The sequence below is a fragment of the Sciurus carolinensis genome, chromosome 9 (genome assembly GCF_902686445.1).
Source record: "Sciurus carolinensis chromosome 9, mSciCar1.2, whole genome shotgun sequence".
Classification (NCBI taxonomy): Eukaryota; Metazoa; Chordata; class Mammalia; order Rodentia; family Sciuridae; genus Sciurus; species Sciurus carolinensis.
Window position 1 is genome coordinate 78690620 of NC_062221.1, and position 27343 is coordinate 78717962.

The 27343-nt window shown below is 37.4% G+C and overlaps 2 protein-coding genes across 7 annotated transcripts; one reads left to right on the top strand and one right to left on the bottom strand.

The window, feature by feature from the left end:
* Nucleotides 1-2336: 2336 nt before the first annotated feature.
* On the bottom strand, nucleotides 2337-27326 carry Qtrt2 (queuine tRNA-ribosyltransferase accessory subunit 2). 6 transcript variants are annotated; one of them, XM_047565205.1, is made up of 11 exons: nucleotides 27210-27313; nucleotides 23698-23920; nucleotides 20201-20255; nucleotides 19191-19232; nucleotides 18190-18245; nucleotides 16453-16529; nucleotides 14645-14857; nucleotides 9926-10125; nucleotides 7128-7279; nucleotides 5388-5505; nucleotides 2337-3790 (listed from the first exon to the last, which is right to left on the bottom strand). In XM_047565205.1, the coding sequence occupies exons 6-11, from the start codon at nucleotides 16525-16527 to the stop codon at nucleotides 3559-3561; spliced, it is 990 nt and encodes a 329-aa protein (XP_047421161.1). In that variant the 5' UTR covers nucleotides 16528-16529; nucleotides 18190-18245; nucleotides 19191-19232; nucleotides 20201-20255; nucleotides 23698-23920; nucleotides 27210-27313; the 3' UTR covers nucleotides 2337-3558. The 6 variants fall into 6 exon arrangements, with proteins under 6 accessions (XP_047421161.1, XP_047421158.1, XP_047421159.1 ...); XM_047565202.1 differs by having other exon boundaries at nucleotides 19012-19232; XM_047565203.1 differs by lacking the exon at nucleotides 20201-20255 and having other exon boundaries at nucleotides 19012-19232.
* On the top strand, nucleotides 23307-26958 carry LOC124993668 (vesicle-associated membrane protein-associated protein A-like). Its single transcript, XM_047565490.1, has 4 exons — nucleotides 23307-23310; nucleotides 23497-23551; nucleotides 23655-24350; nucleotides 26883-26958. Exons 1-4 carry the CDS (start codon nucleotides 23307-23309, stop codon nucleotides 26956-26958), a joined length of 831 nt encoding a protein of 276 aa, XP_047421446.1.
* Nucleotides 27327-27343: the final 17 nt, after the last annotated feature.

A 27343-nucleotide genomic window follows, 5' to 3' on the forward strand; every position in this document is an offset into this window, starting at 1 on the left:
ATTAGGGTGACCATATAACTTGTCCAAATGGCACTTTTGAGAGAAAAGGGATGTGGGGATGCCATTAGTGAGTATACCTGGACCACAGGCATAATCCAGCATTGTTGAGCAGTGAGGATATATGATCAGTTTGTCAACTTGTTTACACTGTTGTTGCTCAGTGTTATTTGGGATTTGGGATCACAATCTGGGAAACTCACAAGGAAGGCAAGAAAAGAGTGTAAAATGAGGAAGAACATAAAGGTTGAAAAGAAAGCAAAGATATTTAAAAGAATATTAAAACGAATCCCAATTACATCAAACCTTTAGGTGAAGGGAGAGCCTTGCTGGGGGATGGCTCAGCATGTAAGTTTGACCTTCCAGGCTCCCTACCCTACACAGCACTGTCAGTTTTAATAAGCTGTGTAAGCCCTTAGCTACAAGCAAGACTAATCAAACTGCAGAGAGCAGGCTGTTCCTAATCAGAAAGGCACAGGCTAATCATTTAACTGTGGTGTCTCAGTGAGCTTTCTCCAAGCTGCCTCTCCAGAAAAAAACATCCCTGATAAGATAACTGCTCTACTCTCCAGCCTTGACCCTCTGATGGTCTTAGAAACTTTTATTAAAATGCTCCAATTATACAAGAATTTGGCTTAAAATTGTTTTAGAAAAATATTCCCCCTTGATTCCAGCAATAACAAAATATTTCTCCTTCAAGACGTATAGGAAATTGCAGACTCCTATTGATTACTGGAGTTCATTTGAACGAATCAAAGCCCCTAAATCCTTTGAACACTTCAGGGTGCAGTTAGTTCCAAACTGGGAAGAGGAGTGGGGGGCATGGCATGGCAACCCATACTGAACATCTACACTGCCAGCATGGTAGCATGGGCTGTATGTGCTGGTACCTGCTATTCCTCACTGAACTTTTCCTCTCTATTCAGTCCTTGATTCTCTCAGTCCCGTCAACCTAGAAGCAAGCCCAAATAAGTAAGAATCTATTCAGTGCAATGGTCAACTGTTGCATTTCTCACATGGAGCTACATTCTAACCAGGGAACTGAGTAGTAATAGGCCCTTAGGCAAACTACTCAACTTTCCTGAAATTTCTGGTAGATCCTCAGGCAGGCTACTCAATCTTCCTAAAACTCAGTTTTTAACCTCAGAATAATAATACCAATACCTTACAGTTAGGCTTTAAGGGTCAATGAGATTCATAAGGAAAGCATTTACTAAGTTGCTTGGTACATTAAAAATCTCCCAAGATTGTGATTATTATTTTTTTTATTATGTACTAGCATGGTCTTATGGCCCCTAATTATATAACTTAAAGAGACAGATAAGGGAATCTTTAAAACGCATACAATTGAACTCTTCTTTGGATTCTGTATTTAGCATGAAAGTTCTTAAAACAATGAACACAGATGGAATAAATAGAGAAAAAATATTTTTCCAATGAGAAATCTCTAGAACATTTCTGGTGCCATGGAAATTTAATATTTTGTTTTAATAGACTACCACTTACAGAAAGCAATACACAGCGAATTTTTTAATTAAAAATGTTTATTAGCTATTGCCTTTAATAGATTTACTACATTAAAGGAAAGAAATATTTTTTGAAATGTGTTAATAAGAAAAAGACCCAGGAAACTGAACAATGTTGAAAAGAATTTTCAGTATTTTGGACATAAATAAAACATAACTTTTACATGAACTCTGGGATATTTACTGATAATCCTTCAACAATGGTCTTGGCATTGAACAAGAAATATGAACACATAAATAAGTATAATACATTTTAAGACAATCAGATCCTTGAGAACAGAAACTCTGTCGTCTGTAAGTGTCCTTTGCCACTCACAGAGAAGTTATACCACTAAAGAGAAAAACATATAGATGGACTCCCAACACATAAAAATACAAGAACACATAATAACTAGAAATAATGTTCGGTAATGCCCATTAAAATTTAAAAACCAGGAAAACATCAGAGGGCAAAACAAATGCATTGGTTACGCCTACCAAACAACCTTTTTGGTTTTGTTATTGTTATTTTACAAAAATGACTATATACATGTATTTGTATTTTTTATAAAAATTGACAGATATAGAAAACACAAAATAAAATAAAAATGACCAGTCATATCATCAACAAAAATGTCAATCCTCTTCTGATAAGAACAGAACAAAATCATACAATCAGAGAGGACCTAGGAAGGACACCCCCCAGCCTCAGGATCTGCTGATGCTAATTCACGAACCACTTTAAAACTGACAGGCCATACTTCATTTTAGTGCTAAATATCTATTCTATTGCTTGTCTCCTGGTACTGTTGCATTTTTAAAATCAGGTCAAGTGATTAATAAGTTTAGTACTCTGATTCAATACTTCCTGTTTTCCAGGAAAAAAAATGTTTTCTTGGGCATCATGTATGTGAGGCAAGTGCTCTAACCCTGAGCTCTAATTCCCAGCTTATTTTTTTTTTTTTTTACTTTTAATTTTAAACCAGGGTCTTGCTAAGTTGCCCAGGCTGGTCTCTAACTTGGAATCTTCCTGCTTTCAGTCTTCTGAGTAGCTGGGATTACAAGTGTGCACCATCATGCCTGGTTGTTCCTCAAATTTTAAAGCTAGCAGAATCTTAGAAGCTCATATAATCCTATCCACTACGCCTATTCCTGTTTATTCATGGGGTAACAGGCACGGAGAGCTAAGTGGTTTTCCCAGCCAATGCACTAAGTAGGACTAAAACTGATCTTCTAATGCCCATCAGGTTTATCCAAGGGGACAAAATGGAAATGAATCTCCACAAGTGACAGGGCTATAGTTATTTCAAGTTTACAATGTTTATGAACCTGGAGGGTAGAACACAGTGGATCTGTATGACCAGTCAAAAGCAGCTAGGTAAACTTTTGGATTCTAACAGGCAAGAACATTGGCTCTAGGAAGACAAATAGACCCACTGGCCAAATGAAGGAGAATGACCTGGGTCAATGATCATAGGAGCACTGTTTGAACCTCATGTTCCAGGGGAGAGGCAAGCATGGTTAAGTCACAAGAGACCTTTCTCAGTGACTGTACTGCCATGGCAGCATGGAAGGCAAAACTATCCAAAAGAGCTCCCAGATTCTGAGGATCAAAATTAAGAAAACCACAGAATTGGCCAGATTTTTTCCCCAGTCAATAGGCATGTGTCCACAGAGGTTATGCTAATCATGCATCGTCATCTCCCCTTGGGTCTCAATTCATCTCAGTGTTTCCTAGAATCTCATCCTCTTCTTCAAGGGTGTCTTCTCACCTCTAGTTTTTGTCTTTGGCTAAATGAATCTCTATCTACTAATAGAATTGGCCTAGAAACTTTATAGATCATGGTTCAATTCTTTTGGATCAATCTATGCCATTTAAGTCTTTAGAAGACTTCTTTTCACCCTCATGTGGGCAGTTTGGGACAGACATTCTTTATTCTGACATATTTTATTCCAAATTCAAATGCTTCAAGCTAAGATTGTTTCTTCTTTTCTTCTTCCCATGTTATATCAGTGGTATTAGCTCAATGCAGAGGCAGATTTGTATTGCCAGTTCTTAACATGCTTGCCTGCTGATGAGCTCTTTCAGCTGTGCCAGTCTGTCACTTTTTAGTGCTTCCCGGATGGATTGGAAAAATCCAAAGTAGTGTTCAAAATTGTGCATCATAAGCAGGACCCCAGCTAGAAGTTCTTTGGTCACTAGCAGATGGTGGATGTATGCACGGGTGTGATTTTTACAGCAGTAACAGGAACACCCTCTCACCAGTGGGTTAAAGTCCTCCTGATACCTGCAAAAAGAAGCCACAGTGACATTCCAGAAGGTGAAGAATATAAGAAAGCTACAACCTAGGCTATCTGTTTTACTGGTGAAGTTATCAGTGGTTAATAACATCGTTGGCAAATGTTTAGTGCAAGGCACCTCCATAAGATGGTAATGTAGATGAAAGTTTACAAAGAATACGACCAATCAGAGAGACTCAGGAGTGTTCCTCTAATGGATGCAATCTTTAAGCCTGGTGGCTAAAAAATCCACATGGTCACTCATTCATGCTGAGCACTGAAAAGGCACATAAGGTTAGGAAATGCTGGTCTGGAGAATGACACTTCTTTCCCACTTGCCATCAGAAGACATGGTACAGCCTTCTATTTCCACAGCCTCGTGTAGTTTACAAAGCACTTTCACATACACTGTCTTACTTAATCTGCAATTACTTTTTGAGATAGCTGTTTTTATTGTCATTCTACAGATGAAGACTACTATGGGGGTTTAGAGGGTTCTGGGCCTACCCAGAGTGAGTTCTGGCTCCACAACTCATTTGGGAAAGTCACTTAACATTCATCTGTGCCTCATCCATGAACCAAAGGTATTCCACCACCTGAGTTGTTGAGAGGATTAAATGAGTTAAGAGACCAAAAGGGCTTGGACCCTGCTGGGCACATACTAAGTACTATACAGGTTTACCTTTTATCAGTTATTAAAGAGAAGGTAAATGACTTGACCAAAACTGTAGTTAAGAGCAGTGCTAGAATTTGTCTCTGAGTCCCCAAAACTTCAAACCTAGCACTGATAATAAGCATACTACAATTTTTAATTACATAAAGGGAATTTTAGTAGTACTATAACCATTTGTATTTGAAAATACAGAAATATTTTAAAAACAGAAATTAATCTCCTTGGCTATTTTTTAAAAAGTTAAATTACGTAGATTTTTACCATTTCAGACCCACATCAAGAAGCCCCAACAAAATATAAATAGAAACTAGGATTTTAATGTTCTTTCATAAATTCTCAAGTCTTTACTATTACTAGACTGATATTAGTAAGTCAGACCTAGAATGTCCCTTCACAGAAACAACAAATCCCCACCCTGAAGAGAATGCACTGAACACTACTCCCTGGTACTGTGGATTATCACTTTGGGCCAAATGTGGAGTTACAATATATCTTAGTTCATTCTTCATTGAGGCAAATGTTTTACTTAAGATTTACAACCTGCACATAAGCAAGACAACTTAAGTTCCTTATAAGTTATAAACTTTGTTGTATTTTATCTTAAAATACCATTTCACTCCATCATTACTTAAAGTACTTGGAGGGAATAAAAGACCCCAAACACATGGATTCGGTCTAATATTTCTGACAGCTTTTCTAAAGCAATTGTTATCTAGCCTCAATTTTTTGATAAGACAAAGTACACAAATTCATCTGCAAAAAAAAAAAACAAAAACAAAACAAAAAATCCTGGAACCAAATTTGAAAAGGCCTAAGTAATATCCAACTATAAATATTTTATGAAGCCATAAACTGAAAATGGAACAGTTACATAAACTTGTAAAACAGACTAAAATTAAAAAGTCTGAATTCAAACTTCAAAAAATTTTTACCTTTTTTCCTTCAGATTAATTTCAAATGATGTCACTTCTTGGTTACAATCAGTTGTTTTAATTTTCTCTATTTGATCCACAGATTTTATTTCTTCTTGTGCCCCATTTTGTTGTAATACTAAGGAAAAAACAACAGAAAGTCTTGGAAGAATTTTATTTTAGTTATTATTTTATGCCCTTTGACCCTGTAATCACTCTTGAGGATCTATCCTAAGGAAATCACACAAGAAAAGAAAAATAGCAGTATGCTCCCAGATGATCACAGATCTATTATCTATAATATCAAAACAATTTGAGATATTCAACAATGTCTAAGCAAATTGTGGTTACAAGTGTGTAACATATACCCTTACTAGCAAGGAATGATTTTAACTAACATTTGATGTGTATGTATGTGTTGGGATTATTCCTTAGCCTCATCTCAATGGACATGCAAAATAAATAGGGCTTTGTAACAGTCTATATTCCATGTAGATTATAGAATATTAATTGGCAAAAACTTTAATGTACAACAAACTCACCCAAACACTACACACAAATATGATTAATAACACATTAATAAAACTATTTTAGTTTCCCTAATCATGAAGGAATGTGGCTTTCTCTGGCCAAAAAGGAACTTGCTCATTCCAGAGAACTCAGGGTCAGGTTCTCTGTGGAGTTTTGCATATTCATGGAACTGAAAGACTAAGTTACCTTGGTAGTGGTGGAAGTAATTTAGTTTGTAAATGAAGTCATGAAAATGTATAAAATGTTAATGGTATGTCTATTCACATATATTATGCTCTGGTCTATCTAAAAGGACAGTAAAATTGACCTCCTATATATAAGAACTTGATCAATCTAATTAATTTTGTTTCTAGAAGTAATCTGATTTAGATTAATAGCTAAGTTGCTTTATGAAAGAGTGACATCCTTCTGAATGAAATTTCAATCACTTGCAGGAAATAAAGGGAAACTTTAAAGAAGTCTGGGACCCAATTCAAAGTTAAGGTTGGCTGTGGTTGAGGAAGGGTTCAAAGGGAAGCAGAAAAAGGAAAATAAAAAGGAAAGACCGTCTCCAAAGCCAGAGAGAGATGGGCAGCCCATACTCTCCAGCCCAACTGCTTCAAGAGACCCCCAGACACAGGCTGCGTCCGGTTCCTTCTCCACAGCCAAGTGAGTGTTAGAATCTAAAACTGTTTGCCTCGACTTCTGAATACCTAAACAATAAAAGAAAATGGCAGTGCTTCAAAGCAATATTAGCTGAGGAAAACAGCTTTCTCATCTCAGTGTGTAAAAAAAAACCCAAAAAAGCTAAATGCAACACTAGGAGCAGATAATGGTGAGGATCCCTGTAATTTAATTGCATGGGGTTTGCAAAAATGGTGCTTGCAAAAAAACAGACAAGAACTCTTCTGTGAAAAAACAAATGAACTTTTACCAAACAGTTAAAAGGTTTTTCCTTTCTTAGATTTTCATCACAATTCACTCTGAATATTCTTTTTTCAGCCTGTTAACAGAAGAGGTCTTGTTTTTACTCATTACAAAAATCATATCCAATATTGATAAGTTACATGTACAGTTTTAAGTACCTAGTTTTGTATGCCAACATGCCAGGGCATACAGATAACACACAAAGAAGGGGTTTTATAAAAGACTGGCTTGACATATACACATTTCTGACAGGTGACAGGCCAAAAATTAATAGAAAATAGAAGAAATTAAGGATTAGACAGAGATGAACTTCAGAAGACCTACATGTCTCTTCTGGATTCGGCTGGTAATCAAAGCTGAAAGTCAGGGCACATCCTCGCTCTGTCACTAGATAAGGGAAAAAACTCTCAAATAAGTCCACTCCTCTTTCAATACACTCAAGCACTTCATCTGGCCGGCTAATACCACAAATGAGCCTGTGAAAATGACAGTAAGAACAGTGACATGAGGACAATGCCAGGAATGACATCAAGTCTTTCTAATGAACAGCGCATTAAAAGTAATAATAACAAAAGACAGCAATCAGGGTTGGAGTGGCTAGCAGCAGATAGCAACATGTGGTAGAAAGAGCTTAGGACTTTGAAGAAAGAGTGATAGGGGCTTACATCCCAGTTCTACCATTTATTTAACTGCTGTGTTACTTTGGGCAGGTTTTTAACATCTCTGATTTTAGTGTTTTCGTTTTAAAAACAAGAGCAATAATATATTCCTCCACAAAATCACTGTGAAGACGAATAAGATATTTGGAAAAGAAGGCGGTAATAGTTCCTGACTCCAAAGAAAAGTGCAGTAATGGTTAGGTTTCTTTTCCTTTCTGAACAACCTCCCTGGTCTTCAGTAAACTATGTCTATTTTTACACAATAGAGATTTTTTTTTTTTGAGTGCTGGGGATTAAACCCAGGGCCTTGTGCTTACAAGGCAAGCACTCTACTGACTGAGCTATCTCCCCAGCCCCGAGATTTTTTTTAAAAGTGCAAAGTCATATGTTTTATTTCTCCCTCAAATACTTTCCTCATTTTAAGTGTTATTTTTCTTCTAATTATTTTTCATAATTGGTTCAATTAAGATATTTTATTCACCATATTTCTCATTGGTTCATTTACACAGCAACTCTTGCTCTTAGAATTTGAACTCTGGCCACAGGATCTAAGACTCTAGTTGGTTTTTTATATTTTCTCTGTGAATAGGAAGTCTGCACTATGGAATGAAATGGTGTTTTCTGAGGTCCTGGATAAGGCATTCTGAGAGTATTAATAATTTTCAGCCAGGTTTTGCCACTAAAACAAAATGGTAGAGATGCACTCGATCAGGCTGGCTGGCTGAAACTATTTTTTATGTTTGTTTTTCTACTGATAGTCCCTTTTTTCATGAACTGGAAGAGAAGAGCTTACATATTCTCTGATTTCTAAAAGAAGTTAAAAAAAAGGCTTATGTAATATTAAACAAGCAGAACCCTTAAATATATGCCAGTTTTCCTGACTACAGTTTCCTTCAAATAATGTAATGTTTTAGAACTCCTCTCCAACTGAAGCTGGCATTTCTACACGCTGATAGAAAGAAAAACAATCCCAGCTTTCAAATTCGGTAACAGACATCTGTGAGCACTTAACACAAAAAAGTCCAGAAAATGACTAGAAATACTAGTGCTGAGTTGTTATCCAAGCCAGAATGAAACAAGTACAGGGGGTGCAAGGAATGCAAGAGAAAGAGGATAAACATGGGGGCAAAAGCTGGGTGAATGGTGGGAAAACCCTTTTCTGCATGGTCTTTACACAAATGTGCAAAAATTCACTGACCTGTATCTAATCATTCATGCACTTTACTGCATGTTATACCTGGCTTTTAAAAAAAGTGATAAAATGATATATACTATATACTATTCAATAGCCCTCAAGGAGTACCAGGTAGCAGACCATAATCAAACTTCCTATATATACGTGGGGTAGGGGAAGCATGATTATTCACACCAAGTGGAATAAAGGACTACAAAGTCTTTTTTTTTATATATATAAAAGATAAAGTTGAATGTATCTGTCATATTCAACATGTTTTGAAGTATATTTCACATTATGAAATGGTTAAATCTAGATAATGAATTGCATTATCTCACCTAATTATCACTTTTATGGTGAGAACACTCAACCTCCATTCTCTTTGCCTTTTTCAAGAATTCAATTTATTATCATTAACTATGGTCACCAGGCTGTACAACATATCCCTCAAACTTATCCCTCTTGTGCAATTATGTATCCTTTGACCAACATCCTCCCAGCCCACCCACCCAAAAACCATTCCAGTCTCTTATAAACACTACTCTACTCTCTACTTCTATGACATAACCTTTTAGGTTCCACATATGAGTAAGATAATGCAGCAATAGTCTTGCTGTGTTTGGCTTATTACACTTAACATAATGACCTCCAGATTGACCTGGTTTTTTGTTTGTTTTTTCTTTTAAGAAAGAAAAAAGTAAAATTTAGGGAGTCTAAGATAATATCAGCTTGCTTTCAGAAATGGAATTTGTAGCTCTGAATCTTGCAGATCGTCTCTTCTCATGAGTACACAGTGAATCCTGCAAGTTATAGAAACATGAGAACCAATCCCAATTATGTTGCCAGTTCTCCCAATTTCAGAAATGACACTACTTACTACCTATCTCAAACCTAAAAACTTATTAGAGTCTCGTTTCATTAGGTACCCAAGATTTGTCCTTAACTTTCCTTAATTTAAAGCAGAATTCCACATGATTTTACACCTGTCCCCCAGTAGCAAGTTAGAATGAACAAAAAATAATATTTATACTTAGTACAAGAATGTGAGGAAACAGTATAACACTTGCCCTCACACTTATAAGGATCAATAAAGTAATTCACATGGCAATCATCCTGTGATCTACATTCTGAAATCAGGGCAGAAGAAACTTGATGGAAACTTCCCTCAGTGTCTGCTGAGAAAAGGACAGAAAGGACAGAATCAAAACATCAGAAGGTATACTCGTATACAGACTGCCTCATATACAACTGGCCAGCACTACTTTCCTACATCCCAGCGGAACACTAGCCTCGGTTTGTCCTCTGGGAGCTCTGCAGTGACCGACGACAGCAAGTGCAGTCTAGTCTCCAGGGTTGCTGGATTCCCATGGAAGCCATCCAGAAGGAAGCCTCCTACAGGCCGCTTGGCTGTCTCTCGTGCTGACCTCAGCCTCTCCTCCATCACGTCTCCACCTTCAATCACTCCAATGATGATACTTTTCTGAAGGACCTGAAGTAAGAAAGGACTGAATGCTCTTAACTATTTTCAGGAAGAGACTTAGTTACATGAACCTTACGTGGTCCAATGGACAGAAGAGATCACAAAAAAATTACTGCAGATGAAACATCTAAGGAGGGTGGTGTTTCCCAAGAACCTCCAGAAACACTCTGTGAAAAACATAAAATAGGTAAGAAAAGACTGAGGAAACAGGGGTAATCAACAGGTTTCAGCATGTTCTGGCTTCAATTAAGTTAAATGAAGATTGAGCAGGTATAAAAGGAAAAGGTCAAAAGGAAGAGTTTTAAATTGTTTAAGTGACTATCTGGAATTGCTTTAGGCTACCTCCAAGTCTCTTAGTCTCTTAGCTATTTAGGAACTTATAGACCTATCTACATCCTAGATCTGCAAGAAATTCTCTAAGGAAATGACAAACCCCATAGAAATCTAGGTAGCATATGAGTAAATGAAATTCAGAAAAATCTGAAAAATCTGAATGGCCTGCGTGCATATGGAAAACTACTAAGCTTCACCAGTAAGAAGATGCAAAGTGAAAACAATAAGATGACTTTTTTGTCAATCACAATAACAAAAAAAATTCAAACACAAATAACGAAGTGGAGGTAAAAGTGTAAGGGATATGACACTTAAACATCCTCTTATTTCCCTTACACTTTTACCAAAAAGAGTAAAAATTAGCTCACCTTCTTAGGAGGGCAAGTAGATAACACCTATTAATGTATCAATATCTTTATCTTTGGATTCTAAAATTCCACTTCTAATGATCTGTCCTATAAATACATTCATTCATATGCATCAAGATATATTTACAAAGATATTTAGAATAATGAAAAACTGGAAGCAACCTAAACATTCATCAATAGAGCAAAAGCTTAAACTATGATATATTCATAACATGACTTCCTATAGTTATTTTAAAAGGAATGAAGTAGATATACTAATAAATGCATGGACAGGAGTTTTAGGACCTTGGCTAACCAAAAACAAATTGCTGATCATATAATCATATTCACATAATACAGGCGTGTGTATCTATATTTGTTTGTTGGTTGGTTTGTTTTGGTACTGGGAATTGAATCCAGGGGTGCTTTACACTGAGCCACATCCCCAGCCCTTTTTATTTTTTATTTTGAGACAGTTTCTCATTAAGTTGCTGAGGTTGGCCTCAACTTGTGATCCTCCTGCTTCAGCCTTCCAAGTCACTGGAATTACAGGCATGTGTCATTGCACCAGACTCTATGTATTAATTACACATATACAACTCCAAAAAATAAGCTTTGCAAGGACATGCACATATCAATAGTGGTTCTCTGGTAAAATAAAGGGATGGGGAGGAAGTTTGAAACACTGTAAAGAAGGAATTTCACTCCTTTACTTAAGCAGGAGGGACAGAATCAGACTATTTTGGCTCCTGCATAGAAAATAAGGGTGAATGTGGCTAAGGAAAGCATAGGAGACAATTAACTAACCTAGGTGAAACACAAGATGATCTGGACTAAAGCAGAGGTAGTAGAAGGAAAAGTGTAGATAAAATTTGAAACTGCGGGGCTGGGGTTGTGGCTCAGTGGTAGAGTGCATGTCTAGCATGTGTGAGGCACTGAGTTCAATTCTCAGCACTATGTACAAATAAATAAAGGTCCATTGACAACTACAAAAATATTGAAAAAAAAATTTGAAACTGCATCAGGAGGTAGGATTAATACAACTGAGTGAATTAGTTCTCTTAGTAGAGGATGAGAATGAATTCTAGGAAGACTACCAGCTCCTGCCTGGGAAGTCCAGGGAGATGGTGCTAAGAGCAAAGACAGGGAATAATCCTAGAAAAATAGGGGAGGCTGAGGCACAATTATTATTCTGCTTTGTGTGTTCCAAATCTGAGGTATTAGATTTCAATTCAACCACTGAAGATATGAAGCTTAAGTTATAAATACGTCTGATACAAATTAGATTGTCCAATTAGAACACTAGATATTTGGCAGATAACACTTTCCTTTCCTGTTTCTGGGGCAGACATGGCTAAGAGACAACTCTTCCTATGGCACTGGGCATGGCTCCAAGCTCCATGGATGAAACCTATTTGCCATTCCTGACATAGGAAATATATGGAGAAGAAAGAATGCCAAAATCAAATCTTGGGGAGCTTCAGTATTGAAGCGCTTTCAGAATAAGAGGATCCAATGAATAAAAGGGAAGACATCACAGAAAGAGGAAAATATGCACGCACACATACAAAACACACAATTACATAGGCCTGCCCCTTTACATGACTAGTACAACCATGTGAAGAAGTATGGTCATATAATTTATTATCTAAAATGGAATGCATGGAAATAATGTGAAATGATAAGGCTGCTTGCAACAACAAAGATGAGGGACTTGAGGCATTGGCCTTTCTAAAAACCATCTCTATCATACACCCTGTACTACTTGCTTGTTTGTTTGCTTGCCTGCCTTTTTTTTTTTTTGAATCAGGGACTGAACTCAGGGGCCCTCTACCACTGAGCTATATCTCCAGCCCTTTTTATTTTTTATCTTGTGACAGGGTCCTGCTAAGTTGCCCAGGCTAGCTTTGAACTTGCAATCCTCCTTCCTCAGCCTTCAGAGTCACTGGGATTTACAGGCATGTGCCACCATACCTGGTCCCTGTCCTGCTGTTTTCTATTTATCCAAATGTTACTAGTCCAACAAAGATAATTACTGATTCAAGATAATTGCTATCAAGCTAATACTAACTACACAGACCTACAGCAATATCCCCATGCAGGACTCCTATTAGAGATAATCCAAGTTCTACTCAGAATGACCAGTTTCCTTTAATATTTCATGTACATTAAGCTTATTAGCCAAATTATATTTTTATTGATAACCTCAAAATAACAATATTTTTCAAAATGTGCTTTTCCATAATTAGACCTGATTACTGCTCAGGATTACTCCACATAAATGATCTCAAATACTGAAAGTCTCTCCTCTGATCACTATCTTTTGTTCCCTCACCTCCTCTGCTCTCCAATAAATGTATCCTCTTCCAACCTCACTAACTTTGCTCTCAGGCTTTCTTATTTACTGCTACAGCTTCATCTTCCTCACCATCATAACCATTCACCATCAGCAAACATTTACTGAAGTTTACATGTGCAGGCCTTCGGCTACATGATAAAAATATACAAAAAGGACATAAAAATTGAGTTTAAAGAGGTCACAGTTTAATAAAGACAAGTACATAAAAAATCATTGGAATACCACTGGGGTTATACTACAGTTATAAAATAAGGGATAGCAAAGGATGAATAGTGCTTCCCGGAAAAATCAGGAACCAGTTTCACAGAATGGTGAATGCAATGAAAAAAGCCAGTGGAAGCAGGAGTGGATTATGGCTAGAGATTTAAAAAAGAAACAGTTCAGAAGAAAGTCTGTGCATAGGTGCATCATAATAAAACAGAAAAATGACTCAAAGAATTGCAAATAATTCAGGAAAATCAGAATGCAGGCCACATGAGAAAAGAAGATCACAATGAGCTGAAGAAGCAGGTGAAGGCCAGGTGACATTGGGTGTACATGCCATGTAAGAGTTGAAGTGGAGAGCCATTAAATTCTTCTAGGAAAGTAGACAATGGGCTAGCACTTAAGTATTACAAAGGTCTCTTAGAAAGCAAGGATGAAATCAGACTGGATAAAAAAGCAACAAAGGCATAAAGAATAATTCAAAGTATCTGTACATAAGAGATGACGAAATCATGGCTTAAGGTGGTAAGATGAAGGGTGGAAAAGAAGAAGTAGGTTCTAGACATATTTAGGGAGTTAGAATCAAAGGAGAGTGAGTAAAGGGATATTAAATGTGCATGAGCAAAAAGATTCTTGAGTCAGGTGTGGTAGCACATGCCTGTAATTCTAGCAGCTCAGGAGGCTAAGGCAGGAGGATCACAAGTTCAAGGCTAGCCTGGGCAACTTAGCAAGGTCTTAAGCAACTTAGGAAGACCCTGTCTCAGAGTAAAAAATTAAAAGTGTTGGGGATGTGGCTCAGTGGTAAAGTGCCCTTGGGTTTGATCCTCATTACCAAAAAAAAAAAGTCTTGACAAGTTCCTGTGCTGAGGAACTTGAACTGAGATAAAGTACTGAGGAAGAGTGAAAAAAAGAACAAGTTTGAAGAAGTAAGACAAGGAGTTTGGTTCCCTTGGAGTTTGATGAATTCAAATTAGTTTGAGTAATACAACCAAGCTACTGCCCAGTAGTTATGTAGACAAATCTTGACAATATATATAATTTTTAGAATTATTCAGCAATTAAAGAGAAGGCTACTCGGGTATGACATACGTAGTGTGATGAAAAGAGAGCCTAAGATAAAATCCTAGAAAATATTAGTTCTCAGGACTCAAGGAAGAAAAATAAAAATAAGTAAAACAGACCAAGAAGTAAGGAGCAGAGAAGGAGGAGAAACAGAAAAAGTGGTATCATGGAGTGAAAGGGATGTGGAGTTTCAAGAGAAGGAGGGTTGGTGGTACAGCCTTACCTCTGACTCTTCTTGTAGCCGCAGGCAGCTATCTAGGAATAGGAGGGATCGGTCCACAGATTTTCTGGCCCTCTTTGTGGAAGTTGCTTCCTCGAAAGATGCCTCTCCATCTGAGAGGCACTGGAACCAGTCTGGCTGAAGGGCTTGCTGAATTGCCATGAACTTGGAAACAGTCATTTCTACTCGTCCTCCAACACCCCACACAGACACAGACTGCCATAGATCAAAACAAAGAGGAATTAGCAACAGTAAAATACAAACGAAAAGAAAGCAATAAAGTGATAAAGCATTAATTCGTCACAACTTTAGGATCTAGACATGGTGGGTAAAAATTTGTCTCATGGAGAGGAAAAGCAAAATTCCAAATTTCAAATGCTCTGGAGATCTTACAGCTCATAAAGAATCCTTCAATGGTAAAACAAGCCAACTTTTGACCTAGCCCCCAAAGAGTCCTCTGTCTCACTTTTCTAGCACAATCTTCCATTGTCCCCTATCTTAGCTCTCCCACCCCAAACCCACACTTGCTATTCTGAACAAACCACAGACTTTGGTTTCTTTTCCACCTTTGATCACATTATTCCTTTTGACTGACATGGTCTTCTACTTCTTTGTCTGGAAAAATACCATGCATCCTTCAAGAAACTGAATTTAAATATCATCTACATGTTCCCCCAAACTTTCCTGGGTTTAATGGATTACTTAATCCTCTAAGCTCTTACAGCAATTTATATTTCTTTCTTTTTCAGAAAAGAGCACTTATCACACCATTTTATATTTGTCTCGAGTATTCCACTTCATACCTTTATCCCAAAAGAATAGTTTTGAGTCCTGCACATTAATATTTAGTAAGTGTTTACTGGGTTCAGGTAGATATAGAATTACATGCAAAGACATCAACCCCTTAGTTCATGAGAGTCACTATATCATATTCCATCTTTGGTTACTCTTTCCCCTACAGCATCTGTTCTTAGATGAGATCATCAAGGACATAGATGGAGAGGCCACAAACGGTCTTTCCAGTATGCACTAAGGTTAAGAATCCTGTTCAAATGAAGTCTCTCCTCCTGTCAAATGGGGAAGATAACTGAAGTCAAAATACTGCCTTTTGAGTTCAAATTATAAAATTTTAAAAAAGCTTAAAACAGGAGAATAATTGAAAATAGTACCCTTAGATAAATTGATACTGTTGAAATCAACAAAGCAAGTGTGGGGAAAGTGATTTCATTCATAAAGCAATAGTACCCACTGAAGCCTCACCTGAACACTGTCCTCAGGGATCCTGCCAATGGGACAACTCTCAGATTAAAACTTTTAAGGAAGTTCTTTTGATACCACTCTTCACTAGCTAAAATCTCTGGCTATGGACCCAGCTTTTCCACATTGGTCTACCAGCAAGCAGTATTACACTGAGGTTCTACTATATATAGTTAGACATGTGATAACACTCATCAGCAACTTTCCCCACTCTCCCTGAAGTTATTAAAACTGCAAATACAGCACAGCATCAAAAGACAATTGTTTTCTCCCATCATAGCAATTTCTTTTTTGGGCGCTTGTGCTTGACCTTCCCTCGCCTCCAATTTTTTTGTAATAATAAAAACATTGAGGATACATTCCTCCCCTTAACTCATCCTTAGGCAGCTCTACTCTCTCTTATATTTCAGCCCAATCCCACTAAAATCATTGAAATAAACATAATATATAAAGGAATTCAACCCAGATCAGAGAGAACTTCACTTCTGCAGAGATATAATAGTCTGATTTCCTGGGACAAAGTTGCAGCCGTGGAGGCTGTTCTAAGAACACACCTTATTTGTTACATAACCAGCTGGACAGGGGCTGACTGGATCGTGCAGAGAGCAGTACGACAGCGATTCTGGCATGCCTGTATAAACACAAAAAAGAATCACTGAAAGTGCTTACATCAATAATAACACAGTTGTAAGAGGGAATAGCTTCACATATGTATTGGTGGATAAGGCATCTCTAACTACAGTGAACAGTTGGTACCTGATCTTGGAATTTTAGGAGGCTTACCAGCATAAATGAAAAGATTACTTTGAAATTTCCTAATCTAAAAGAATGGAATGTAAAGATTCACATCTAATGATGTAGTGAGCTGCTACAAAGGAAAGGTGTATCTTAGAGTATAAGATACAATAAAAAGTTTTTAGTGACACGTTGATCCCAATTTCATTTAAAGAATTTAACATCAAGTATGCTCATTCCAGGAACCATCCAAAAAAAACTGGTACTAGAAAGATGAAATGATAAAATCAAAAGAAAATCTCATTAATCATAAATCTCAGTAATAATAATCATGGTTCCCTATGGACAGAATTATAGGCATGCTGTAGGATACTAAAAATGGATCTCATTCTCAGTATGTTTTCTTTTATTGACTCAAGGTGACAGCTTCTTAGGTTCTTCAGTCAAAAAAAGAGTTACTTTTTTTTTTTTTAACTCAAAAACAACAATAAGTAAATCATTGGTGTTTAAATTTCATAAGCTACCCCAAATTTCTCATAAGAAAAATAAAAGAATTCTACTCAAAAGAGAAAAAAAAAAACCAAAAACAAAGCAAGTTATAAACCTCTGCAGTTCACCTTAATTTCCACAATTTCGATTATTACAATTATCTCCAGGAAGCTTACAATAGCTATTTTGACTTAATTACATGCCTGTACCCTTTAAAGTTGGCAATTACATCTGGCCTCAGATTTAGGAGAATGATACCACATCAACTCTTCTGATGAACCAGCAGGTTATATGCAGCTTCCTCCAGAAGTAGAAGACTGACTGATCAAAGGAAACAGGATCTTCCTTCACTTATGTGAGTCCCAGATATTGGAAAATAGCTTTAGGAGAAAGTGGTCCACAGAACTGGTCTCTACCTGTCACCACTAAGTTTTTCCTTTAAATAAATGAATACATAAATCTGTACAAAAAAAATCTTACTTTTGGAACAAAAGATAGTATCATTATACCAGAATATAGCAATACATAAATTCTTCATCTGCTGCTTTATGAGTGTGGCTCAAGTGGAATGGGACCACTTTGGATCTCGTGCGTGTCCCATGCAGGTTCTCATGTCTGGTCTTTGCTCAGTACCTGTGTCTGCTTCATAACTGTCTTCCACCACTGTTCCCACTACTGACTCAGCTAAAGACTGCTTTCCCTTGACCCATCTAAGATGTCCACTCACCTACTCTCTTAAGAATCCTTTCTTTCTTCTGACAACCTTCCATATGTCCTCAGAGCAGGTTATGTGCTCCTTCCTCTGGGGTTATCATGATATATGTACATATTCCTAATCCTACAAAGCAGTCACCATATTCTCACTAGAATTACCTGTTTATCTCAGCTAGGATCTGAGTTCCATGAGAGCAGCAACTGTTTCCTAAACAACTGAATCTCTAATGGCTGGTTCTTAGGTCTGAAGATGTTTATTAGAATAAAGAATAAATAAATGTATGAATGAACTATCAATAAGTCAACAGCACCTGCAAACTCCAAATTAATATAAGACACAAATTAATTTTTACCTATAAAGTTTCCAATTCCTTTCTTATATTCTGCCAAGACTTCATGATGTTCTGCCCTGTAAGTAAAACAGAAAAATACATAATAACGAATCATTCTGTGGATACTGAATAACAACTAAAGCCCTTTTCTCACCCAAATAAGCTATGACATGACCTTAAATATAGTCTTGAACAATAATGCACATCATTATTTAAGAGTCCCTACTAACTAAGCTAGTTAGGTTCATTACTCAAAATCAAAGCCTTCAATTTATAAATGGTTCTGTGAGAAGATAAATTGCCAAAGATCAGATGCTTCAGAATACTTGGATTTTCTTCTTTCTCTTGCCCCTTCAACGTCACAACTAATATCACAATACTATAGAATCCCTTGATCATATAGTAGGCTCGTCAAGTAAGTACAAAGTTGGTTTATGTACTACACAAGTCATTTAACTCCAGTAGTTTCATTTTCATAAAGTAGTACTAGCAAGTGCTAAGGCAGAAAAATATTGAAGCTGAATAACTAGTAGTCTGGTGCATGATGACAGCCCCTGAATTCCAAGTTTAGCTCTTAGAGAGCACTTCCTGCCCCACTCCCACAAGAAGCAGTAGCAATGAGAGCAGAGGATTGTAAGTTTGGAGAAAAAGCAGCACGACTAATCCACGGGGTTGATCTACAGTTCCAGATCAGAGTCAAATGATGTATACTGATACCTCTTCTCTGATTTTAATATGATAAATCTATGAATACATATGAACAAAAGAAATCTTTCTTTCTTACACCTAATCAAGGTAACTACACTGCTGCCAGAGTCTTGAATGACTAGGTCCAACACTTACAGGGATGACAGTGTAAGCTGAGCCATGGCAGGAATCCCATGGATATTATGCAGTGTGTGATGAGTCAGGTGTGGGGCAGAGCCAGTCTTGGTGTACAAAAGGCAGCCTGGAATGTCCATGGTGCGGTCCCCTGTTTTGCCTAAGTTTTGTATTTTTCCTAGACGACAGCCATTAACTACCTTGGTAAGATTCAGCTTCATCCTTAAGGATTACTCCACGTCCTGCAAGAAAAAAATATTAAATTTACAAGTTCACAACATTGCAGAAAAATGAATGATAGCATATTTATTATTACTTCTAGCCTATTTTTTTTTTTTTTTTTGCAGGGGGCGGGGTGCAGATATTAGGAATAAGAGAATAAAAAAAGACACAGAGAAACTCAGATCCCTTCCCCAAGTTCTCAGAGCAATATGATGACATCAACCACTTTTAAATTTAGCCATGGAATTTTAGTCAGAGTTGATGAAAATTAAACAAATGGAGGATGGAAGTAAAAGGAATAATCATGAAAAGAATGCCAAGAAGTCAAGGTACACTCTTAGCCTTAAAAATGCATATATAGAAGGGTCCCAATGCTTAGGCCATACTGACTGCTGATATGAACCATTTTTTTCTTCCTTTAATTTGAAAGAATACTAAACAACATAGCAATTTTCCCTAATAATGTTGTTCAGTAACAAAAGCAGACTCCAAGACAGAATACTGATATGAATACAAATCAAAGAAGATACATTGAAATTAAGAGATTATATCTAAAGTGGGATTATATTTCAATTTTTTCTCAGTATCTAAACACAGGTGAGAAAATACATGGAGTAAGTATATATATAATCCATAAGTAATTTTTCATTACTTTTGTGACTGGGAAAGAAAAATATAGATATCTAACTTTCATAAATACAATGGGGAAAGAAAACAAAACATCACCAATTATTTATTGGAAGCTGCTAAACAGTTAGTATTTGGTGTGGTAAAATCCTGGGTTCCACTTTTAAAATGTAATTCAGAATTTGATAAGCAGATATGTCAGACCATTTGCAAAATGTCATTGGACATATCAACATTTTATAAGTACTTTAGTACATCTCTACAGCAAGTACCCTTACCATATCCTTAGGAATTTTTCCCAACTGGACCAGGTCAAGTTTTATTAGTAGATAAATTATTACAGCTATCTAGAAACACCAACCTTAGATCTTGTACTCTTAAAAAATTGTTCTGGATGTCACCCATTATTTAAGATGCTATAAAACAAACAAGCATTATTTATTATTAGTTAATGATATTTAGGAAAGCAAACATTACTTTTTAGGAGACAAATTCTTAAAATTTAAATAAGACAACAATTATGGTTATTAGGCTCTGAGACTTGAGAATAACTATTTTCTGTATGATCCAATAAGAAATGTCATGTTAAACATAAGATAGTTGAGGAAAGTTTGGTCGATTTTCTCTGACTATACATCATTCTTTCAAGTTATCACAAAAGTAAAGACAGAAAAATTACTATCATTGGAACCCACAGAAATGAAGACTGTTAAATAGAAAAAGTTAAGTTTTAACAACAGAATAAAAAAGTTTGTTTTTTGCTTTTGTTTGTTTAGTTTTTGTGGTACCAGGGAATTGAACCCTGAGCATTCTACCACTAAGCTACATCATGAACCCTTTTTAGTTTCATTTTGTGAAGTTTTTGCTATGTTGCTGAGGCTGGCTTCAAACATGCCTTGACCTCCCCAATAGCTAGGATTACAGGTGTGCACTACCATGCCTGAAAAAGGCTATCCTGCCCCCAACTCCCAAAGTTGATATACATTAAATCTATTAAGAGAAGAAAATTTGCCCCCAGAATTACAAAAATATAATTACAGGCTAATAAGAACACAATCCAAAATATACAATACAAGAATCATATTACTTATGAGCTAATACTCATTTCATGTATTAAAATATATAAATATATTTATAAAATATATATATATTTTAAACCAACAGAGCCCTGAAGTCATTCTGTAGCAAAATTAAAGACAGTATTTTGCAACCTAAGTAAGCTGTGGAGAATTCAAGCGGGGAAAAATAAAAAGATAAAAAATGCACTTGATCCCAACAGCTTGGGAAGCTGAGGCAGGAGGATCACAAATTCAAAGTCAATCTCAGCAACTTAGCAAGACCCTAAGTAACTCAGTGAGATCCTGTCTCTAAATAAAATACAAAAAGAGCTGGGGATATGGCTCAGTGGTTGAGTGTCCCTGAGTTCAATGTCTGGTACAAAAAAAAGAAATGCACTTCAGTCAGGTGTGGAGGCGTGACTTGGAGACTGAAGCAGGAGGATTGGGAGTTCCAGGCTAGCCTGGGCAATTTCACAAGACCCTGTCTCAAAACAAAAGACTAATAGGGCTGGGGTGTAACTCAGTGGTAGAGCATTTGCCTAAAATACACAAAGCTCTGGGTTCAACGCCCAGCACCACTATAAAAAAATAACCTAAATAGTTTACAGAGTTCCACCATTGCTACCAGAGACCCCAAAGCTGGGGACACCTCATAGCCACCATCACTCCTTCTGTCATCTCATGATAGGGAATCTAAGGCTCAGCAAGATTAATTGGGAACTGACCTAGAACACAGGTCTTCTTCAAGGAGGTATGTGCTCTTCACATGCCTTTTGAGTAAGAGTGAATCTAACATGCTACAAGAAGCAGTCTGATTAAAAAAAAAAAAAAAAAAAAGACCATCCTGCACTCAAAGAAAAAGATGATTTTTCAAATTGTATGTGAAATCTGTGAAACATCTTTCCACCCCAAGAATATACTGTAAAGTCATAAAGAGAAAGAAGCTCTCAAGCTCTGATCTGTGCCAACAGAATGGCACATATGATCAAAGAATGGCTGCCTGCTGTTTCCTCAAAGGCCTCAAAGGCTTGCACTGCTCAGAAAGCTGGCCACTGGTCAGGGATCTGACCTTCTGCCTAGAAAGCTCTAAGTCTGATCTTGTCTACACTCACAGCACAGATCCATCATTTAGGGACTGGCTCAAACAAACCAACTAAACAACAAAATCAGATTATTTATTCTGGAAAGGAAAATGGGTCAGTCAGTGAATTCTTGCCCTACAGAATGCCATTTGGGAACTCAAATATAACACTGTGTGCACAAAGAATCAGAATAAGAAGCATAAGTAACAACTACATACATAAAGGCAACTAAAAGGAAATGCAGTTTCTCTTAATATAACCAAACAGATTCTCCGAGTTGGACATAGGATCCCTTCAAGAGTGTTGAGATAGACCTGGAAGTCCGGACTGGTAGCTTCCAAGACCCACCTTTCTTTTGGGAACCTTTTAGTTTTTTCCTTGTCTGAGGAAGAATGAACATGTTCTAGAAGCCTCCATCATTTAACAGAAGAGTCTCAAATGTAACTAAGCATCCACTCACTCCTGAAGGCCTTTTCTCACATTTCTCCTTCCCACTTTCCTCAACTGAAGACATAGTTCCTTTCATCCTTAACCCACAGTCTGTCATTATAGAGCCTCAGTAGCTCTAGCTACAACTCTTAGAATTGTCTACCACAATTCTTTGATGCAGAGAGGGGCTCTCATGTAATAAAATGTTTGAATCTCAGAAGTTTAAGCCCAATAACTTTAAAGATCACATTAAAAAAATCTCAGCTTAGTGTACTGAACCCAGTAGGTCACTTAGAGAGAAACACATGTGGTTCTTTCTATAGTGCAAGACTTTGATGCTGTGTACTCACATTCTGCTGTTTGAGGCTTCTTAAAAGTACCTCCCTAATCATGTTCATTTGAAATGTTGCTGAAGGAAAATATTAGCAGGGAAAAGCAGAAGAGTGGGTTTAAGAAAAAGTGTTGTGATGGATAAACTGCTACTGTCAAGGACTCTGTGAGGAGGGATGTGAACATTAAAAAATGTGACAGGGCTAGGGGTGTAATTCAGCAGTAGAGTGCTTGACTAGCACCACAAAGCCTTGGTTCAATCCTTAGCACTGCAAGAACAAAGAAGGAAAGAGAAAAAGAAATCTGAAGACAGCAACAGGGAACACACTTCAACTGGCAATCAACATTCAAAAATATAAAATGGGATTTTTGTCCAGAGTTAAACAAACCCTTCCTTTCCTCATTCACTGTTCGATGTATGTAAATGTTTTTATAATTGCACTTCTTTTTCTCAAGTTTTATTTTGAAGTAATGTACATAATATAGACACACATATTAAGTACATATTTTTGAAAATATGCTTTGGGAGTGATATAATCACAATCCCAAGCAAAGGTCAAGAAACATCATGGGTGCGCGTGGCCCCAGCGGTTGGCGTGGGGTTGAGTCAGTTGTGAGACCGGAGCTACGACAGGGCCACAAGCGTTGAGGTCCAGGTCCCCGGAGCTGGCCCTGTCCTAGCGTGGCCGAGCAGCACCACAGTCCCGCCCAGTAGCACACCATGGCTCTGCGATGCCTCTGATGGTGTCCACCTCCAGGCTCATGCAAGCAGATCCCAGTCCTCGACCCACCTACAGACCTCAAATTCAAAGGGTCTTGCTGAGTTGCCCAAGTTGGCCTTGAATTTGGGATCCTCCTGCCTCAGCATCCCCAGCTGCTGGAATCAAAGGCCTGCACTACATTTACTCTTTAATAGAATCTGTTTAATAGGCCCCTTCACAGATGTAGTCACTACAAACCTTAAACTGCAAAATCCGTCAGACAGGAAGGTGTGTTTCAAAGTGAAGACTGCAGCACCTCGGCAGTGCTGTTTGCGGCTCAATAGTGGGATCATCGACCCAGGGTCCACCGTGACCTTTTCAGTGATGCTGCAGCCCTTTGACTATGATCCCAATGAAAAGAGTAAATACAAGTGCATCGTGCAGACGATTTTTGCTCCACCAAACACTCCAGATAAGGAAGCTGTGTGGAAAGAGGCACAACCCGATGAATTGCTGGATTCTAAATTGAGATATGTTTTTGAAATGCCAAATGAAAATGGTAAATTGAATGATATGAAACCTAGCAAAGCTGCTTCACTGAAGGCATCTAAGCAAGATGGACCCATGCCCAAACCCCACAGTGTTTCACTCAATGATACTGAAACAAGGAAACTCATGGAAGAGTGTAAAAGACTTCAGGGAGAGATGATGAAGCTGTCAGAAGAAAATCGACACCTGAGGGATGAAGGCTTAAGGCTCAGGAAGGTAGCACACGTGGATAAACCCAGATCCTCCTCCATTGCGTCCTTCAGAAGTAACTTCACCAGTCCTCTTCCTTCACTTCTTGTGATTATAGCCATTTTCATTGGATTCTTTCTAGGGAAATTATCTTGTAAAGCAAAGCATGTGGAGTGCCTGTTTCTTTTTTTTTTTTCTCTTGACCAGAAAAAAGATTCGTTTACCTACCATTTCATTGGTAGCATGGCCCGCAGTGACCATTTTTTTGTGTGTACAGTGTCATAGACGCTTTGCCTTTAATGATCTCGTACGGTTAGAAACACAATAAAAACAAACTGTTCGGCTACTGGACAGATTATACATTACCAGATCATCACCTGAAAGTGTCAGTTGCACATTCAGTCCTTTATGAAATTCATAAAGAATTGTTCTTTCTTTGTGGCTTTAATAAGAGTTCAAGAATTGTTCCGAGTCTTGTAAATGTTATTTTAATAATCCCTTTAAATTTTATCTGTTGCTGTTGCCTCTTGAAACATGATTTGTTTAGATTGCTATTCCCACTCATTCAGGAAGCGCCAAGAGGTGTGATGTGGGAGGTGGTGCCTCTTAGTGTAAATTTCCCTCTACCTTGCTAATATCATGGCAGAACTCTTCTTACCCCTCGTGAGGCAGTTGTTTTTACATCCTTACAATCCTGTCCCATGGTATTTAACATAAAAAAAAAATTGTTAACAGATTCTTGTTTGATTGAGAGAGAGAGAGAGAGAGAGAGAAAGAAAGAGAGAAGAAACAGACCATGGTCTCCAAATATCAACCAACTTTTATTTGCTTTTATTATTATCCCTTCCCTTTTCACTTGCTGTGGGTACCTTATATTTCTGGGGTTGTGCTTTCTACTTCACTTATACAGATGAAGTCCCCAGAAAAGTCTTAAGGAAGAACCATTAGAATATTAGGACAAATGACAGGCTATCCAAGGATCTGTATCTTTTTAAGGGCCAACAAAGATTTTTCTGCACTTCTGGCAACTTTGTACCTATCCTAACACCTCCAGTCTACCCTACCTTTCAGGTGTCAAGAAAGAAGTAATTTTAAATTATTTCTTCAATTTCTACATGCTGTCATGAAAAGACTTCCAAAACTTACTAAGGGAATAGAGCAAACATAGGTGATTGCATGTTTTTGTGGAAGGAAAATAAACATTTATAAGTACACATCCATATCTCCCCTAACTCCCTCAGATTCTATAATAAGTACATATACATAGAAAAAAATCTGAAGGGCTTCTAAACAATATGATGCACTGAGCTGACTAAAAAAAAATCACATAGAAATGATGGAGAAAATAGTAACAGAAGATGAGAAGACTATTTGGAGGGAAAGTGATCTAAAATTCTTACACCATGTGGTAGGTGGAGAGAGACACTGGATTTAACAAATTTGTTAAGCATTTGTGTTAAAAATTTAGAATTAGTCATTAAAAATGAATGATAACACATAATTTTCAAACCTGCTAGGGAGGGATCAAGAAAAATAAAGGAAATAAGTAATCTAATGAAGGACAAGAAAAAGAGGCCAAATAAAGTCCATAGAAAATAGAAAATACAAATTAAGATGTAGCGCAGAAGTCCAATAGAGTTATACTAATTTCATTCATGGAAAGGTATAATAACAACAGTAGTAACTAACATCTATTTAGTATTTAGTATGTATGTTCTTTATATATGAACTCATCAATCCTTACACCAAGCATTAATAGATGCTATTAATATTTGCATTTTACCAATTAGAAAAATGAGACTGATAAAGTCACCAGGGATAAGTGGCAGATCTACTATTTATATTGTAAAGTTCAGTTTTAGGGGTTATACTTTAATAGGCTGGTAGTTGCTTAGAGGTTCTTTCTTGTCTATAACCACAGGCAATGTTTACATATTAACTGTAATATTAAGATAAAATTTTATGTTCATATTTTCCATTGCTGGTGTTATTATTGCTGTTCTTCTCAATTCTCTCTCCTCTGCCTCTAATCCATCTTCCCAGCCTCTACAACCTTTCTCCATACTCATTCAAACATTTAAACATACTTGTATATGAGAGGGAATTAGCTTTTACAAAAATAGAAACATACTATACTATATACACTTCTCTGCAATTTGCTTTGCTCACAGGAACACACAACGGATCATCCCCTCACCCCCAACACACACCGAGAGAGAGAGAGAGAGAGAGAGAGAGAGAGAGAGAGAGAGAGAAACAATATTAAATTAAAGAAAGAGAACTAAAAGAACTACTTCCTGATATTGCATAGTTTAATGTGACACAGTTTATTCAACCATCCCCTTCCTGTCGTGCGGAAGTTACAGGGCATATCATGCCCGACCTCATTTTCAGCAATTTCAAGTGAATTTTTGTTTACATTTCCTGGCAGAATGCTTTTCACACATTGATCTTTAATCATTACAACATTCCAATGGTTTAGGTACTATCGTCCCCATTTTGCCAATGAGAAAACGTAAGATCTGAAGGAATTAAATAAGTTGCCTAAGGTCATAAAACCAACAAGTAGCTGAATCCACAGCTCCAGCTCTAAATCTCTACTCTGACTTACAAGTTCACGGTTATCACTAAGTGGACAGTTCCCGACAACATCTAGGTTCAGACAATACGTCTGTACTTATCTTCGTCCCATGGGTTTTCTCCAGGGCCCCAGACCTCGCCAAGAGCCTAGCTCAGATTCGAGAGTACCCCACCTTCCTTGATACCTTGGGTTGTGGATAAAAAAATAATAATAATAAAAAAATCCGTCTGGAAACTTGACCCAGAGGCGGGTCAAAAGGAGGCCCTCTGCGCTCAGAGATGTCAGCACGCTCACACGATTTGTGAGAAGTCGAATTCTGAGATGCCTAGTTCCACGTGGGGACCCAGTAAAAGGAAGACGAGACATGGCGGGAGTAGTTACCATTACTGCAACAGAACGAGACTCATTATTCCCCAGCAATCACACACCAGGAGGGAAGAGGGACACTTACCTAAAAAACTCCCAACTCTTGTGGCCTTCAAAACGCTCAAAGATCACCAAAGTTCGCTACCCCACGTGTCCGACTTGCAGAATTCTTGGCCCCCTAAACTTCCGCCTCCGATGTAGAGCCAATCAAGGAACATT